General features: G+C 33.8%; 2 protein-coding genes across 3 annotated transcripts in view; one reads left to right on the top strand and one right to left on the bottom strand.

Annotated features, from left to right (window-relative positions):
* Positions 1 to 6,928, top strand: part of Lsm11 (U6 snRNA-associated Sm-like protein LSm11) — a 46,001-nt gene extending 39,073 nt beyond the window's left edge. The window contains exons 3-4 of the mRNA XM_088274277.1: positions 5,230 to 5,371; positions 6,486 to 6,928. Of these exons, the coding sequence (XP_088130403.1) occupies positions 5,230 to 5,371; positions 6,486 to 6,655 (312 nt within the window). The 3' untranslated portion in view covers positions 6,656 to 6,928. The remainder of the gene's footprint in view (positions 1 to 5,229; positions 5,372 to 6,485) is intronic.
* The window catches only part of Eip74EF (Ecdysone-induced protein E74), a 408,268-nt gene that overhangs the window by 309,393 nt on the left and 81,080 nt on the right, over positions 1 to 17,795 (bottom strand). For both annotated transcript variants that reach the window (XM_088274249.1, XM_088274251.1), the window contains exon 2: positions 10,566 to 10,649. The gene's annotated coding sequence lies outside the window, so the exon portion shown is untranslated. The remainder of the gene's footprint in view (positions 1 to 10,565; positions 10,650 to 17,795) is intronic.

The following is a 17,795-nucleotide window of genomic DNA, read 5'->3' as shown; positions in this document are numbered from 1 at the left end:
ACATGATACGTGTGTGGTGTGGTGTTCCAACATTCTCGTATCATTAGAAATTCAATAACGAAGATAATAAATAATGCCAGCACACATAGAAAATTTAACATCCAAGGTTTATTTTTAACCGAATGAACTCTTGTTCTTCCTATTTTAACCCTTTCCACGCGGACGATGAATAAAAAACAACTGTTATATTGTTTGTATTTTGTTTTATAAAATAAAACTAGAATTTCGTTTTTAACCGTTTTTATTTTTGGTTCTTTTCTCCAACCGGTTTCGACAAGAACCTTGTCATCTTCAAGGATAGATATATAATCCATGTCCACGTCTATCCTATTGATATGCACATGTCCATGTCTATCCTAATGATATGTACATGTCCATGTCTATCCTATTGATAAGTACATGTCCATGTCTATCCTATTGCTATGTACATTTCCATGTCTATCCCATTGATATGTACATGTCCATGTTTATCTTTACATATTCTCTTTTTTGTGTCTAAATTAGGTTAAAATCGTTAAAAACAATAAAAAAATGTATAAAAAAAGAACTCCACCGACAAGGCACACAAGGTGGCTTGGTGGATCTCTGCAAAAAATGTTCTAAATATGTGTTAATTATGATTTAAATAAATGTAAAAAAAAATAATAAGTACATGTCCATGTCTATCATATCGCCATGTACATGACAAGATGACATCCCTGAAGATGACAAGGTTCTTGTCGAAGCCGATTATATGAGATAATCCAGATTTGTGAACAAGTATTTGGACACACTCAAAATGTTGTAAATAAATTAACTGGTCAAATTATAAGCTAAAATAATAAAATAAAAAGGATATTTTCTAGCGTTTCTCATGTGTGTGATTATAATCCAGGATTCGGACCTCACATACAAATGAAAGAGTTTCTGCTCAATAAAAAAGCTTCCTTCATCTCACCAATAGATGAGTCTCTAGTGATTCAAACACAATGTTTCGAAATTGGATCATACATTATAGAAGTTCCAAGAATTTAAATATTGTGGTTGTCAATCATGGGTAGAATTGGTGAATGTTACACGTGTGAAAATTAATCACTTCAACCAGCCTATGACGGTCGTAAGCCCCGTAAACGCCCAGACTTCCATATTCTTCTTCTATGTTGAGATGTCAACAAAAATAAATAGTGATATTTCTTTCATTATTTTTCACTACTATTGTCCGCCTCCGTGGTGTAATGGTCAGCGTGTTTAGCTACCGTGCTGGAGGTCCCAGGTTCGATTCCCAGGGAGGGTGAAAATAGATATTAGTGAGTTTAAACTGTAATATTTATTTAATAATACCCTGGACTGGTTCCTGAAGCGCAAGAGTGCCTTGCCTTCATAATACTACGTCAATTCGATGCAGTGCCCTATGCACCATTGGGTGCGGATAAGGGTTATAAGTAATAATTTTTCTCTACAACAATAACTGGGTTTTATTTTTTTTTAAATTTTTTCAACAGTGTCGCGTCTCCTTGCATAAGTTTTTTCCTGAATATTTTTGGCTATGTTAAAAAAAGGTGTTTTTCAAGGAGGTCAACTTGAAGTGTTTAAATTTTAACAACTGCACGCAAAAGGTTAACGCCAATTACTGTTTATCATTGGTGCCTGCCTAAATATGATAAGTTCACTGGCGATCGCTCTCCGCTCGGGCCTCGGTGTGGTTCGAGCGCCGGTTTTGTAATCTGGGGTCACGGGCTCGACTTGTCACCGCCCAAGGCTGCGGCGGGAGTTCAATGCGACGTGGAAATAATCTAATATTCTTTGGTCAACATGTATCACCGATTCCTAGACAGGTGGCGCGCGAAAAAAAGAGACGAAGAAAATATTAAAACGCAAGGCCGATTTGAACATTTTCCTTGACAACTCAATTTGGTAATTTTAGTTAATGTAACCAACTAGCTAGGCAGATATTGTAAGGGTATATTGTCATACGATGAAGCTAATGTAATTGGAAAGAGGAGTAGAGAAAGACCGAGAAAAACTTGGCGTGATCAGGTATGTCGAATATTTGAAAGCGGTCGGGTGGGGAGCCAAAATAATCGGCGGGAATGTGGAAGAGGCGAAGAATATTTTCAAAGACAGATTAGTGTGGCGTTCTATTCTCTCTGCCTCTCACTGCGGAGAAGCGGCGTGATAGTTAGTTACAACTTTCAAGTATTTGATATTTGTACTCGATCATGCTAAGATTTCTCCGGACTTCCTCTGCTTCTATTACCAATTACATTCATAAATTAGTTTTATTATCCTTTCTTCACTCCTTCGGTTCACGTGCCCAAACCAGTTCACGTGCCCAAACCATTTCAACACACCATTCTTAATTTTATCTACATATGATAATGCTCATCCTAGCCTTCCACTCTTTTCTCATTTCACCATTGGAACATCTACCACACATGGTTTTGCCGCACTGAGAGATCGCATTCCGAATGCATTTAGCCTACTTTCATCTTTCTATTGCCAACTCCGTGCTTCACTTCCATACATAAGGGTTGGTGGAACTTCTTAATTTTGTCGATAAAACATATCTCAGTCTTGCATTCTTTCCTCATTTCACCATTGGAACATCTATCATACATTGTTTTGCCTTTTTTGAATTACCTAACGTCCAAGTGACTTTGAAATCTAGCTGCGGCTTATGCAACACCGCTTATCATGTCCCTACTCGGGCTTCAACTTTATAAGTTTCATAGCCTAAGCCTATTCGTAAGTGGATTCACTCTTTATGTTTGAAGATTGTTTTGCCTCAAATTCTCCTTAGTGAAAGCATTTTTTAAAATTTAATTACTTTAGTTTTAAAAGAAATAACAATTAAAATTTCTAAGGACTTCTGGAAGGGTGCAGTCCCAAAACACTGTCGGCATTTTTTTATTGTACGCGCTTTAAAAAATAAAACTATAAACATTCCCTAAAATATTATGAATTGCCCGTCGTAAAAGGGAAGGTATCCTGCGTATTAGAAAGTGTGGGCTACCTCGTCCTGCGTTATCGCCCTAGGGTTAAAAATATTTTTGCAAGGGTTGTAAACGTCAAAGGGTGGCGGAACCTTGGACAACTAAAGAGGGTTGTTTTTATAGCATTATGGTGGCTATTTTCAGAGAAATGGTTTCGGCTGTAAAACTTTCTTTACGTTTACACGATCTGCAGCGGAGATGTTGTAATTTACTACTACCATCACGCCGTTTCTGAGAGGATGGAACGCCACACTCTTCTGTCCTGACATACGCTCCTCGCTTCCTTCACATCCATACATCTAGTGATACATACCCTCCGATTACGCAGACTTTTGACACTAACAGATTTTAGGTTCTGATTGATCTGATCGTGCCAAGTCTTTTTCGGCCGTCCTCGTTCTGTTCTTCCGCTCACATTCCCCATATGTTTATTTATTTATACATATATAGATATATTACGGCCTTATTTGTCCGCCTCCGTAGTGTAATAGTCAGCACGCTCGGCTACCGTTCTAGAGGTCCCGGGTTCGATTTCCAAGGGGGGTAAAATAAATATAAGTGATTTTTTCACTGTAATATTTATACAATATTACCCTGGACTGGTACCTGAAGCGGAGGGCTGATCATCTTTCCTTCGTGTGTAAACGATCGAGATAACACTGCGTTAATATGACACAGTGCCCTATGCACCATTGGGGTGCGGATAAGGGTTTTATTATTTTATTATATAGATATAAATATGTATTAGGGTGTTCTTAATATTGTCAAAAAAATATGACGTCAAATATTACCTAGGATTTAACGTATATTGGGCCTATAGAGCCGGGTCAGGAGTCGTAATAATCGTCGAGTATGTATGAGATGCATGAATGTAGAAGAGGCTAAGAATGTTTGCAAAGGCAGAGTGGTGTGGCGTTCGATTCTCTCTGCCTACCCCTACGGTGAAGCGGCGTGTTGGTTAGTTAGTAGAGTTTGAGTAGTGTGGTGTACAAGCATGTAAAGTGATCACTTGACCAGCCTTTGACAGATTATAAGCCCTCTATAGACCCAGACATCGATATTCTTCTTCATCTATGTTTACATGTCAAAATGTTGAAAAAATATGTATATATAGTATTTTGTTTATACAAAGCATTGTTAACTTTGTGGTATGGTAATATAACACTCTCCTTATCATTCATCGTTCACTTTGTGTAAATTTAACTCCAAGTCCTCTTTTAAAAATATCCCCATTGTGATTCATTTGTCTTCTCTCACTCTCTTTCAAAATTTTATTTTTGTTTAAATGTGAGACCGTAACAATTTTATTTTAATAACCTGATGATGGAATGATTATTCTTAAACCGGTAGTCACGAATTAGTGTTTATTAAAGTGCAACATTTTGAGTGTGTCCAAATACTTGTTCTTTACATCTCACCAATAGATGTCTCTAGTGAAGTTCTAGTGATTCAAGAACAATGTTTCTAAATTGGTTCATATATACAGAACTTCTAAGAATTTGAGTAGTGTAGTTGTCAATAATGGGTAGAATTAATGAATGTTACACGTGTGTAAAGTGATCACTTCAACCAGCCTATGACGGTCGTCAGCCCCGTAAATGCCCAGACCTCCATATTCTTCTTCATCTTTGATGAGATGTCAAAAAATAATTTATTAAAGTGGTATTATACAATGATTAAAGAAAACACTTGTTTTTTACCACTTGAGTTTTATTATAGAATACATGTTTCAGAAGTTAAACTTCCATCATTCAGGTCTGTATAATAACTAAAATATAAAATTGTTCTGTCACTTTCCCCTCTCCTTATTTATAGTATGTCCGCCTCCGTAGTGTAATGGTCATCACGCTCGGCTACCGTTCTGTAGGTCCCGGGTTCGATTCCCAAGGGGGGTAAATAAATATAAGTGATTTTTTCACTGTTATATTTATTCAATTTTACCCTGGACTTGTACCTGAAGCGGAGGGCTGATTACCTTTCCTTCATGCGTATAAGATCAAGATAACACTGCGTTTATATGACGCAGTGCCCTATGCACCATTTGGTGCGGATAAGGGTTTTTATTTTATTATTTTAAGTATATGAAATTGAATTGTTTGTGGCACGTTATCAAATACGACACGGCCAAATGATGCGATCTGTTTCAGATGTTTATGCCCTATGCACCACCATTGGGGTGCGGATAAGGGTTTTATTCTTATTTATTATTATATTTAGATAAAAAATTAATCTGTTTTCTTTGTATGATTTTTCACAGGTCGTCACAAGAAATGAGAAAGGTGTAAGAGGATTCTGCACGGGATATCTGCAAGCGTTTGACAAACAGTGGAATTTAGCCATGACCGACGTATACGAGTATTGGATAAGAAAAATAAAGAAAAAAATTCCAGCCGACTTTGGTAATTATTATTTTTGGAAGAATATGGAAATCTGGGCATTTACGGGGCTGACGACCGTCATATGCTAGTTTAAGTGATCACTTTACATACGTGTAACGTTCACCAATTCTACCCATTATTGACAACCATACTATTCAAATTCTTGGAAGTTCTATATATCGCGCACTCCTTTCAAGAACGTCATAAATCAAAAATCGTCAATTTTTTGTTGTGTATGTTTTCGGAATGCCCGGAAAATGTACTATATCCCAGCAAAAGAGGCATATTTTTAACTTAATATTTACCCGCTACAGGGCAGAAAAGGTTGTTTTTGCATTTTGAAGAAAATGTATTGTTTAAAATTTTTTTCAATAAATAGTAGATGCCCAGACTTCCATATTCTTCTTCATCTTTGATGAGATGTCAAAAAATTAAATAACTTAAAATAATGCTTTTTGCCAAAACGTGTATCAAATAAATACAATTTTGCGGCTATTTGGATAATGAATATCTCGGTAAAGAAAAGAGATGGAGCAAAATCTGTGATTGTATATGATAGAGGCCAGTTTTATGAATGCTTTGAGCCATGTTACGCCAAACAGCCGCAACGTGAATTACGGCTAGTTGCCTTTACACATTGCTGTGAGTCATTTTAAACCAGCCATACTCAACCTGCGGCGCGCCAAGCTTTTTGTGCGGCCCCCAGCACATTTATTATCAGGAACATGATGTACAAAATCTGGCTTTCTATAAATATAGAATCGTATATCTTGAGATTTATTTCGACTTTGACGTACAGATATGGAAACCCGATGAGGATGGTCGTTGTCGTGTCAACATCAGATCTGGTATAAGAGTGTTGCTACTGCACACGCTAGATTTATTCCCAAAAAACAAACATTTGTCTGTCAAATATGCACGCTATTATTATTCTGTTTTGGTCATATTTTTATAAATCTCAAATGGTTTTCCAAAAAAAACGGAGGTGGTGGGTTTCATGATATTTTTTGTCATACCAGTATATGGTAGTGTTGCGGCCCGCGTAGCTTTACAAATATATGAAAAAAAAGGTTGAGTATCATTGTTTTAAACTGTATTTGAAGCATTGTATTTTTATTTATGTATTTATTTTCAGAAAGTTTTAAAGGCACCCCTCATACTGAGTCCAAGCTTGCTTCAAGGCGTTTCTTTGTGCCCGAATTGACGGTGAAACCGTTCAAGAAAGGACTCGAATCCTGCGAACGTCATATACCTCAACTGCTAATGCGCGGGGAACACGTGGTCACAATAATCATCCTGCCGTGACGATGACGATGATACGAGCAGGAATTCATCTCAATATCACAATGCAACAACCTGCCATAGTGCATATCGGTAGTGTAAAGGGGCAAAGGGGTATATCTGTCAAATTTTACAGAAGAGCAAAAACAAACTTGCGAAATTAAATAACTCATTTGTTTTATGTATTTTTAAATGTACATATCTTAATTATTATTGCAACTACAGCTATATCCAGATTATGGAAAACTTCATTTTAGACATTTTGTGGAACAAAAAAAAACAAAAAATACAAAAAAACCTGAATTCTAATAATAATTTATTAAATAATATATTGTTTCAAAATTCTTCGCCATTGCTTTCCATTTTTCCTTTGTTTTCAAACTCCGTCCCTTAACTAACCCCTTCCCCTTACTTTCCCCTCTCCTTATTTATAGAACAATTTTATATTTTATATTTTAGTTATTATACAGACCTGAATGATGGAAGTTTAACTTCTGAAACATGTAGTCTATAATAAAACTCAAGTGGTAAAGAACGAAGTGTTTTCTTTAATCATTGTGGAACAAACTTAGAAAATGAAATATTTTACAAAAATACCCCTTTGCCATTACGGCTTTCCAAACTCAAAACACAGTAAGGGACATTTTTTTGTAGTGCGTTTTTTTTTTTGCATTTTTGGATTAAGTAGATTCTACTTAGTCCAAAAATGCAAAAAAAAACGTATTCCAAAAAAAATGTCCCTCACTGTGTTTTAAATTTGGACAGCCGATTACACTACCGATATAAGACACTGTATACGTAAACATATTTAATGCCCGGTATTCGATAAGTCGCAACTTAATTTTCTAACCTAATCTAATACAGGTACATTTTAGGTTATTTATTTTTTTCTCAAAACACCGTTTTTGAATTTAAAAAATAAGTATTTCTTTAAAATAATATGGTTTTTAAAGATCGACGTGCCCTACGTAGAGTGCTCTAACTACATTTTTGTCAATTTTGAGATATTTGGTGTATGTTATCAACTGACCGTTATCTACAGATATAATAATAAAACCCTTATCCGCACCCCAATGGTGCATAGGGCACTACGTCATATAAATGCAGTGTTTTTCTTGATAATCGTCGGGTATGTATGAGGTATGCAGTCGTAATAATCGTCGGGTATGTATGAGGAGATGCATGAATGTAGAAGAGGCAAAGAATGTTTGCAAAGACAGAGTGGTGTGGCGTTCGATTATCTCTGCCTACCCCTGCGGGGAAGCGGCGTGATGGTTAGTTAGTTAGTTAGTTTTTCTTGATCGTCTACACATGAAGGAAAGGTGATCAGCCTTCCGCTTCAGGTACCAGTCCAGGGTAATAGTGAATAAATATGACAGTGAAAAAATCACTTATATTTATTTTACCCCCCTTGGGAATCGAACCCGGGACCTCCAGAACGGTAGCCGAGCGTGCTAACCATTACACTACGGAGGCGGACAAATATAAACAAACAAAAAATATATAAAATAAATTACGCTTATTTTTTAGGTAGATAAGACGCTATCTATCTATATCGAATTTTTTAAATGAACTGAACTCCTAAAACGCTAACTACTTAATTTTGACAAATCATAAAGTTTTAAAACGATTTAATACATTATTTTATCGTGTTTTTGAATGTGTAATACTAGTTGAGAATTTCAGATAAAACCGTTAATAAAAAAGAATACGTTAAAAAAATATTCTAAGCGTTTATCTAAATATATCGAATTTTCGAAAGGAACTGAACTCTTAAAACGCTAACTACTTTATTTTGACAAAGCATATAGTTTTAAAACGATTTAGTACATTATTTTATCGTGTTTTTGAATGTGTAATACTAGTTGAGAATTTCAGATAAAACCGTTAATAAAAAAGAATACGTTAAAAAAATATTCTAAGCGTTTATCTAAATATATCGAATTTTCGAAAGGAACTGAACTCTTAAAACGCTAACTACTTAATTTGACAAAGTATAAAGTTTTAAAACGATTTAATACATTATTTTATCGTGTTATTGAATTTATAATACTAGCTAAGAATTTCAGAGAAAACCGTTAATTAATAATAATAAAAAATACGTTAAAAAAATCTTCTAAGCTCTCTCCTGTAATGTAACAGATTTGCAGATAGATAGATTACTTTACGTAGGGGCCGTCGAGATGTATCTACATATCGATCACTCCTTTCAAGAACGACAAAAATCAAAAATCGTCAATTTTCAGTTGTGCATGTTTTCGGAATGCCCAGAAAATGTACTATATCCCAGCACAAGCGGTATATTTTTAACTTAATATTTGCCCGCTACAGGGCAGAAAGTGTTGTTTTTGCATTTTGAAGAAAAGGTATTGCTTAATATTTTTTTTAATATGCTTAATGTTTTACAAATGGAGAAAAAATTCTAGGTTTTACCTAAAAAGATCTGTTGCACAGTAAAAAGTTCAATAAGTGACTTGATATTTATTTTTAATACACTGTATTATATTTTTAAACTTTAAAAACATTCTCCTGAAAAATCAAGTTTTTTAATGTATGGCGTTTTTGAAAGGAGTGAGCGATATGTTTGCATATATGTTTATTCTGTATAAGAAATTGAAATAAATAATTTTATGTACGATTTATGTATTGTTTGAAATTTTAAGAACCCCTGCGTGAGTCATAAATCAATTTAAAAAATAATTGTAATAAATTTATTTTCCATATCAAAATTGTTGTTGTTTTATTTTCAAAATTGTTGTTGTTTTATTTCCAAAATTGTTGTTGTTTTATTTTCAAAATTGTTGTTGTTTTATTTTCAAAATTGTTGTTGTTTTATTTCCAAAATTGTTGTTGTTTTATTTTCAAAATTGTTGTTGTTTTATTTCCAAAATTTTTGTTGTTTTATTTTCAAAATTGTTGTTGTTTTATATTCAAAATTGTTTTTGTTTTTATTTTCAAAATTGTTGTTGTTTTATTTTCATCCCTATTACTATTTGATTTTTAACCTTTTCCACTCTGACCATTTTTTCTCATAACTGATCAGCTACTCTGATAAAAAAAATGTGACGTTTTTCTACCATTAAAATAAATTTTTTGGTTCCCTTATTTTGTGACACTCTGTCTGGCAATCCGTATGACCATTCGTTTTTATAACTGAACTTGAAAGTGTAACTTTCATCGTTTTCCATGGCGGATTGACTATAAAATATTTATTATAAACACATAAAATGCAATTTCTGTTATATTAACTTATAACCCTTATCCGCACCCAATGGTGCATTGGGCACTGCATCGAATTGACCCAGTGTTATCTTGATCATTAATTACATGAAGGCAAGGTGATCACTCTTGAGCTTCAGGAACCAGTCCAGAGTAATATGAAATAAATATTACAGTGTAAAATCACTAATATTTATTTTCACCCCCCCTGGGAATCGAACCCGGGACCTCCAGCACGGTAGCTAAACACGCTGACCATTACACCACAGAGGCGGACATATTTTAACTGTTAACACTAATATCACAATTTTTTTAAATATAATAGCTCCACAAAACGAAATGAAGTGGGATTATCCTTGGAGAACTGTCATAAATGAAGCATAACGACTGACTGTCCCAAAAAATATTAGCGTATGACAAATATCACCAAAATAATAATCTATTTTTCCTAGATTATATCTAAGTAATAGAAAGTTTTATTGAAGAAATGTTGGTCAATTCAATATGTTGCGATGATTAACCGCATTTATCTCAAAATATTTTTTGCTAGAATATACTTGGGTGATAGAGAAATCAATGATTAAACTTATACCTGCGCCGGGCCAGACATTGTGGCCCACGGAGCTGCCTACTAGAATCATACGGGCCGGAATGTCTGGCCTACAGAGTGGTAAGAGTTAAATTAATCTATATTAAAAAAATTAAAATAAATTACCTTCAGACAATCTGCGATGAACTCGCCTCCTTTTATTCCGAAAGTCCTTGCGAATATCCCGTTAGTGTCCAGTATGAAAATATCCTGGAAAAATAAAAAATAAAATAATCATCCAATCATTTCAAAGGCACTATTTGTCCTCAAATATATTCAACGTAGTATACTGGTCGCCGCATAAGAATGCCAAACTAACACATAAGAAATCATTTGTGTTACATGCAAGCATGTAAATGTAGTTGTAAAATCAGTCTGTCGATTGGCTGCACGTCTGTTTGTGACCATAAATACCCAGCTTTGGTTACAAATACACCATGCTTACCCTTTCTATGAGAATTCAACCATACATCTTACCAACAGCACTAAGCATTTTTTTTATTAATATTATTTATTTAAACATATTACAGACTTAAGTCACATATCGCTCGTATGTTTCCGGAATGCCCAGAAAATGTACTATATCCCAGCAAAAGCGGAATATTTTTAACTTAATATCTACCCGCTACAGGGCAGAAAGTGTTGTTTTTGCCTTTTGAAGAAAGGGGTTTTTTTAATTATTTTTTTTAATATACTAAATATTTTTCAAATGGAGAAAAAACATTCAGGTTTTACCTAAAAAGATCTGTTGCACAGTAAAAAGTTCAATAAGTGGCTTGATATTTATTTTTAATACATTGTATTTTATTTTTAAACTTTATAAATGATCTCTTGAAAAATCCAGTTTTTTGATATATGACGTTGTTGAAAGGAGTGAGCGATGTATTTTATATGTCCTCATGTATTAGGACGATGAATTTCTCTGTTAAAAATCGATTTGGTGTTGCTGTGAGTCGTTTTAAACATTATTTGGACCATTGTATTAGTAATCTCATATCGCTCACTCCTTTCAAGAACGTCATAAATCAAAAAACTTGATTTTTCAGGAGAGCGTTTTTAAAGTTTAAAAATATAACACAATGTATTAAAAGTAAATACCAAGCCACTTATTGAACTTTTTACTGTGCTACACATCTTTTTAGGTAAAACCTGAAGGTTTTTTCTCCATTTGAAAAATATTTATTATTTTTAAAAAAATAATGAAACAATACCTTTTCTTCAAAATGCAAAAACAACACTTTCTGCCCTGTAGCGGGTAAATATTGAGTTAAAAATATGCCTCTTTTGCTGGGATATAGTACATTTTCTGGGCATTCTGAAAACATCCACAACTGAAAATTGTCGATTTTTGATTTATGACATTCTTGAAAGGAGTGAGCGATATGTTGGAAAAATGTGGAAAGGCATTTAATTAGACTTTAAATAAATGTTTACATCGTTTACAAGATATCCAACCACGTATGACTCAGAACCACACACATTAAAACCACATATACAAAATAAAGTTATAATGTACCACAAATTAGGTTTCTTTTCCCTGATGTCCGTGGCGATTATATTTCGTAATGTATATATGTTTTTATCTATTTTTTACGCGCCGCGACGCCGACGCCAATAGACGCTCGGGCGCCGACCCCGTGACGTCACTTTCTAGGAAGACTTCCAGAAACTGAATTCGTTCACTGTAAAAAATGTATTCTGGCATAAAAATGGTGTCACTTTTAAAATCATTTTCCAAACACCAATGTATGAAAAAGAAGAACCATTTTTCTTTAATAATTTATATATGGGATCGAATGCAGAGCAGACACCGCAGTAACAAAAAACGCACTAAGGGCGCTTGTGCACTACACGGAGTTTTACCGTCCGGCAGTCCGGTTTTGAAAAATAAAAGCGACTAGGATAGTTAAGCGTGATGGAATTTACGCGCAACGTGTTCACGCACCAATCTGAAGAAAGATGGACAAAAGCACAATCCCATCATCGTTTTAAAAAGCTAAATGACGTGCCGGACGGTAAAATTCCGTGTAGTGCACAAGCGCCCTTAGGGCGTTGGCACTACAGGAATTTTACTGTCCGGCAGTCCGGTAAGCATGATAAAACGGTGATTGGCTTGTGCTTTTGGCCGTCTTTCCTTGGATCGGTGCTTGATCACAGTGCTCGTAAATTCGATCACGCTAAACTATCGTAGTCACTTTTATTTTAAAGAGGAATACCAAAAAATTCATGTACATATGTTACAGAAAGATAACATGATACGAAGGCATGGTCTAGGTGACGTTGTTCATGACAGAAGGACCTACAACCTGAGGATGAGGAGAGCTGACCCCAAGAGTCAACAAAGACGATAAGTTGGGATGGAACCATGAAGATATATATTAATGATAAAAGAGACAGATTTAAGTTCCTTTTTCATTTAGAACATGATCGCTAGCTTTTTACTTTTTTTACTTTGTCATCTTTTTTATGTTTAAGTTTTAATTAAAAATAAAATAAAATAAAAAATTGCTCACTGAGAGTCAAGATTTTTTTTTTTGTATATTTTTTTTTTTTATTTAATTTAAGTTTTTTGTATTTTGTATTAACTAATTATACTTAGAAACCTATACCCTTATACCCTGTACTATGACTATTTATTTTGTATACCCACACACAGGCCATGCCTTTGTGGGATCTTTTTTTGTATTTATTTTTATTTTTTATAAATATTTTTTGTTTTTGAATTTATGTAATGCAAAAGAATTTTAAATAAAGAAAAAAAAAATGATACATATTACAATTATAGAGGGCCTGACCCATACGTTAAATTGCCATTATAAATGATTTTAAGTAATCAGGAATTCTAGCTTGTAAAATTGTTACGTTTTGGTGCGATTTAATGATTTAATATTGGTTTAACACAGGATTGGTCACGTTTTGTCGCAACTTTAATTAAGATTTCGATAGAATACAGGAAACAGAACAGATTTGCAATTAAAGGATTTTTTGTGCAATATTGGAAATGTTACTTTTTGGCGAGGATCTCCACAATTACCAAATTAACCCGCTGCCTGACAAATGTAAAATATAATCCATTCGGGGATCCAAAATAAGTGATCTGAAAAAGTACTTTATGGAAAGATATATACTTATTTAATAGATTTATATTATCCACTGACACTTCGTGATGGAATTGCATTTTTAATTTATTATTAGATTAAAACCAATATTTTTAGCTTTTCCACTTTTTTATTTGACCAGCGACCGGGTTTCGTCGTTACCGACATCATCAGACTGGTAAATCATCAGCCAGTCTGATGATGTCGGTAACGACGAAACCCGGTCGCTGGTCAAATAAAAAAGTGGAAAAGCTAAAAATATTGGTTTTAATCTAATAATAAAAAAAAAAAAAAAAAAAATATATATATACTTATGGAGTGATTAGACATATCGCCCACTCCTTTCAAGAACGTCATAAATCAAAAAGCTTGATTTTTCAGGAGACCGTTTTTAAAGTTTAAAAATATAATACAATGTTTTAAAAATAAATATCTAGCCACTTATTGAACTTTTTACTACGCAACGGATCTTTTTAGGTAAAACCTGAAGATTTTTTCTCCATTTGAAAAATATTTAGTTTATTTCAAAAAATAATTAAACAATACCTTTTCTTCCAAATGTAAAAACAACACTTTCTGCCATGTAGCGGGTAAATATTAAGTTAAAAATATGCCTCTTTTTCTGGGATATAGTACATTTTCTGGGCATTCCGAAAATATGCTCAACTGAAAATTGACGATTTTTGATTTATGACGTTCTTGAAAGGAGTGAGCGATATGTATTTTCTTATTTTGTTTTTACCTATTAGGTTTTTTAAATTTTCTCATTTGTTATATTTTCTCTTTTTTTATATATTCGCATTTGTTTATTTTAAATATGCTTCTTACCTTATGTTTTTCTCATTTATTTCTTTTAAATATGGTTCTTGTGCCTATTTATTATACCTGTTAATTGTTTTTATATTTTGCCATGTATTAGTATTAGTTTTAGTTATTTAAAAAAATTCTTTATTGTAACATTATTATTTGTGTTCCAGTCTTGTTAACCTTAATCCCTTATCCAAAAATGAGAAATAGAAATTACTCATCGGGAATATTATATGTATATATCGCTGATGTATGTAATATGTTTGGAAAACAATTGTGTTCTAATCTCGTGAAGATCGGAAGTCGTCCTAGAATGCACGTACTGGCGGAGTTCACGTGTTCCCACGTGTTCGAGTCAACACTGGAACACGTTACACACCAGTCGAGGAAAGCTATTTTCATTTCATACAATATTAACCCTTTTGGCGCACGCACGTATGGGTCACTTTGGTTCAAAGACCAGCGACCACTTAATTACATCACCTAGTTTCCACATTCCAAACAAATAATACCACAAAGCTGTAAAATGGGTGGATTTTTGTTTTTGTTTTATGATCACAACAAAGTCAGTAAAAATACCGTGCGAATAGCTTGTAGAAATAAATGTGTATTGTTTAACCCTAAATTAGCGTATTTAGTATTTGGCTAACGTGCAGGAGGTCCCGGACTCGATTCCCAGATTGGTTAAAATAAATATTAGTGATTTTACGCTCTAGTCTTTATTTAATATTACCCTGGTCCTGAAGCGCAGGAGTGATCACCTTGCCTTCATGTAAGTAACGATCAAGATAACACTGTGTCAATACGATGCAGTGCCCTATACACCATTAGGTGCAGATAAGGGTTATTAGAATTATATATCCGCTTATCATCTTTTACAAGGCATCAGGTTCGCGCCGCCCAGGACGACCACTGCTGACAATTCGTCGGCAGTTCTCGTCAGAACTTCGGGACGCGGATCTGACTTGGGAGGATGCAAGGGAGCTGGCAGCCGACAGAAAAGCCTGGAGACAGTTTGTGAACTCCATATGCTCCACCTAGGGAGCGGATATGGTTTATTTTTATCGTGACAAGTGATGTTTGTAAGTGGCACTTAAATATATAATTAAAATAAAAACATTTGTATAAGACCAGTTTTGAGTTTTTTTAAATGTAAACACGACTAGTTTCGAGAACTAAAGAGAACTACATAATAAAAATAATAAAGAGTTCACGTATTTGCGGAAGCCTGGGAATAACAGACATCAATAGTAAGGTAGAGGAAAGGCAATTGAGATGGTATGTAATGAAAATACAGTTTACATTACATTTTTCACTGTTGATGAGAACATTGTAGTTCTCGAAACTAGTCTAAGAAACTGTATTATTAAACTAACAAAGTGGTTTTATGAGTATTAAACACGTGTGTTTTATTTTTGATTTGGCGTTTAATTTGTGGAAGTCTATTTTAATTTATGTATTAATTTTTTTTAATCAATCATAGATCTTATTGAGTCAACTAAGTAGGGCATTTTCAAATAAATCGCCCACTCCTTTCAAGAACGTCATAAATCAAAAAACTTGATTTTTCAGGAGATCGTTTTTAAAGTTTAAAAATATAACACAATGTATTAAAAATAAATATCAAGTCACTTATTGAACTTTTTACTGTGCAACAGATCTTTTTAGGTAAAAGTTGAAGGATTTTTCTCCATTAGAAAAATATTTAGTACATTTAAAAAAATAACTAAACAATACCTTTTCTTCAAAATACAAAAACAACACTTTCCGCCCTGTAGCGGGTAAATATTAAGTTTAAAATATGCAGCTTTTGCTGGGATATAGTACATTTTCTGGACATTTCGAAAACATGCAAAACTGAAAATTGACAATTTTTGATTTATGACGTTCTTGAAAGGCAGTGAGCAAAATGTCATTTGAAAATGCCATAACTAGGCGAACCAATTGTCACAATATTAATTTTTATGTGTTTTTTGACAGTAAAATACAACTTAGTACACCCAAAAATATGTGTTTGATTCAACAATAATATATAAACTTGTGTTTCATCTGTATGTTTAAATCATCACATTATTCCGCAAAGCAAACGCAAAATCAATCACAAATAAAACAGTATTTTCATGAAAAACAGTGGAATTTATAAAATCCCCAATGAAACTTAATTTACAACATTTTGAGTGTGTCCAAATACTTGTTCACAAAATCTGGATTATCTCCAATTACAGGAGTTATTTTCATATTTTTTTTGACATCTCATCAAAGATGAAGAAGAATATGGAAGTCTGGGCATTTACGGGGCTGACGACCGTCAGAGGCTGGTTTAAGTGATCACTTTACACACGTGTAACATTCACCAATTCCACCCATTATTGACAACCACACTACTCAAATTCTTGGAAGTTCTATATATATGAACCAATTTAGAAACCTTGTTCTTGAATCACCAGAACTTCACTAGAGACATCTATTGGTGAGATGTAAAGAAGCTTTTTTATAAAGCAGAAACTCTCATATTAGTATGTAAACTAATAAACTTAAACCAGCCTATGACGGTGAGCCTGGAGATAATCCAGATTTTGTGAACAAGTATTTGGACACACTCAAAATGTTGAAACTTAATTTGAAAACCTGTTACTCGATCGATGGGTGTTTTAATGGTATTCTATAATAGTGAAATATATATTAGAAACTTGATTAGTATTATTTTAGTAATTAATGTTGCGTTGTAAGTGTCGTGCATTTGCGCGTGCGTTGTCGCGTGACGTCACTCGTGTGTGGGTGCTCTTAGAAATACATGCTCCATGAAAATTCCTAGCTCAAAACAAAAGCGGACCAAGTCAGTGTTGTCCGATTTCTATGCCATTAATACATTGTAGTAAAAGAGGGTCGCTTCTTAGTTTTCTCAAACACTAAAAAAATAATATATATATATATATATATATATATATATATATATATATATATATATATATATATATATATATATATATATATATATATATATATATACATGTGTTTTGTTTATATTCAATGTTTTGTTATATATTTTGTCCGCATCCGTAGCGTAATGGTCAGCACGCTCGGCTACCGTTCTGGAGGTCCCGGGTTCGATTCCCAAGGGGGGTAAAAATAAATGAAAGTGATTTTTTTACTGTAATATTTATTCAATATTACCATGGACTGGTACCTGAAGCGGAGGACTGATCACCTTTCCTTCGTGTGTAAAACGATCATGATAACACTGCGTTCATAAGACACAGTACCCTATGCACCATTGGGGTGCGGATAAGGGTTTTATTATTTTATTATTATAATTCAATCATTTACAAAGTGAATAACTTTTGAGTTATTTCACTATGTTCGTGAGCATTTTCCGAGTCGAGTTTCTCCAGTGGATGCGCTCGGACGATAACGAAAGCAAAACAACTTAGTATTCTTCCTTCCGCATTCG

This window comes from Brachycentrus maculatus, unplaced genomic scaffold, assembly GCF_059751285.1.
Source record: "Brachycentrus maculatus isolate JH-2025_06_01 unplaced genomic scaffold, ASM5975128v1 h1tg000653l, whole genome shotgun sequence".
In the NCBI taxonomy this organism is placed as follows: domain Eukaryota; kingdom Metazoa; phylum Arthropoda; class Insecta; order Trichoptera; family Brachycentridae; genus Brachycentrus; species Brachycentrus maculatus.
This window is presented reverse-complemented; position numbering and strand designations above follow the sequence as displayed.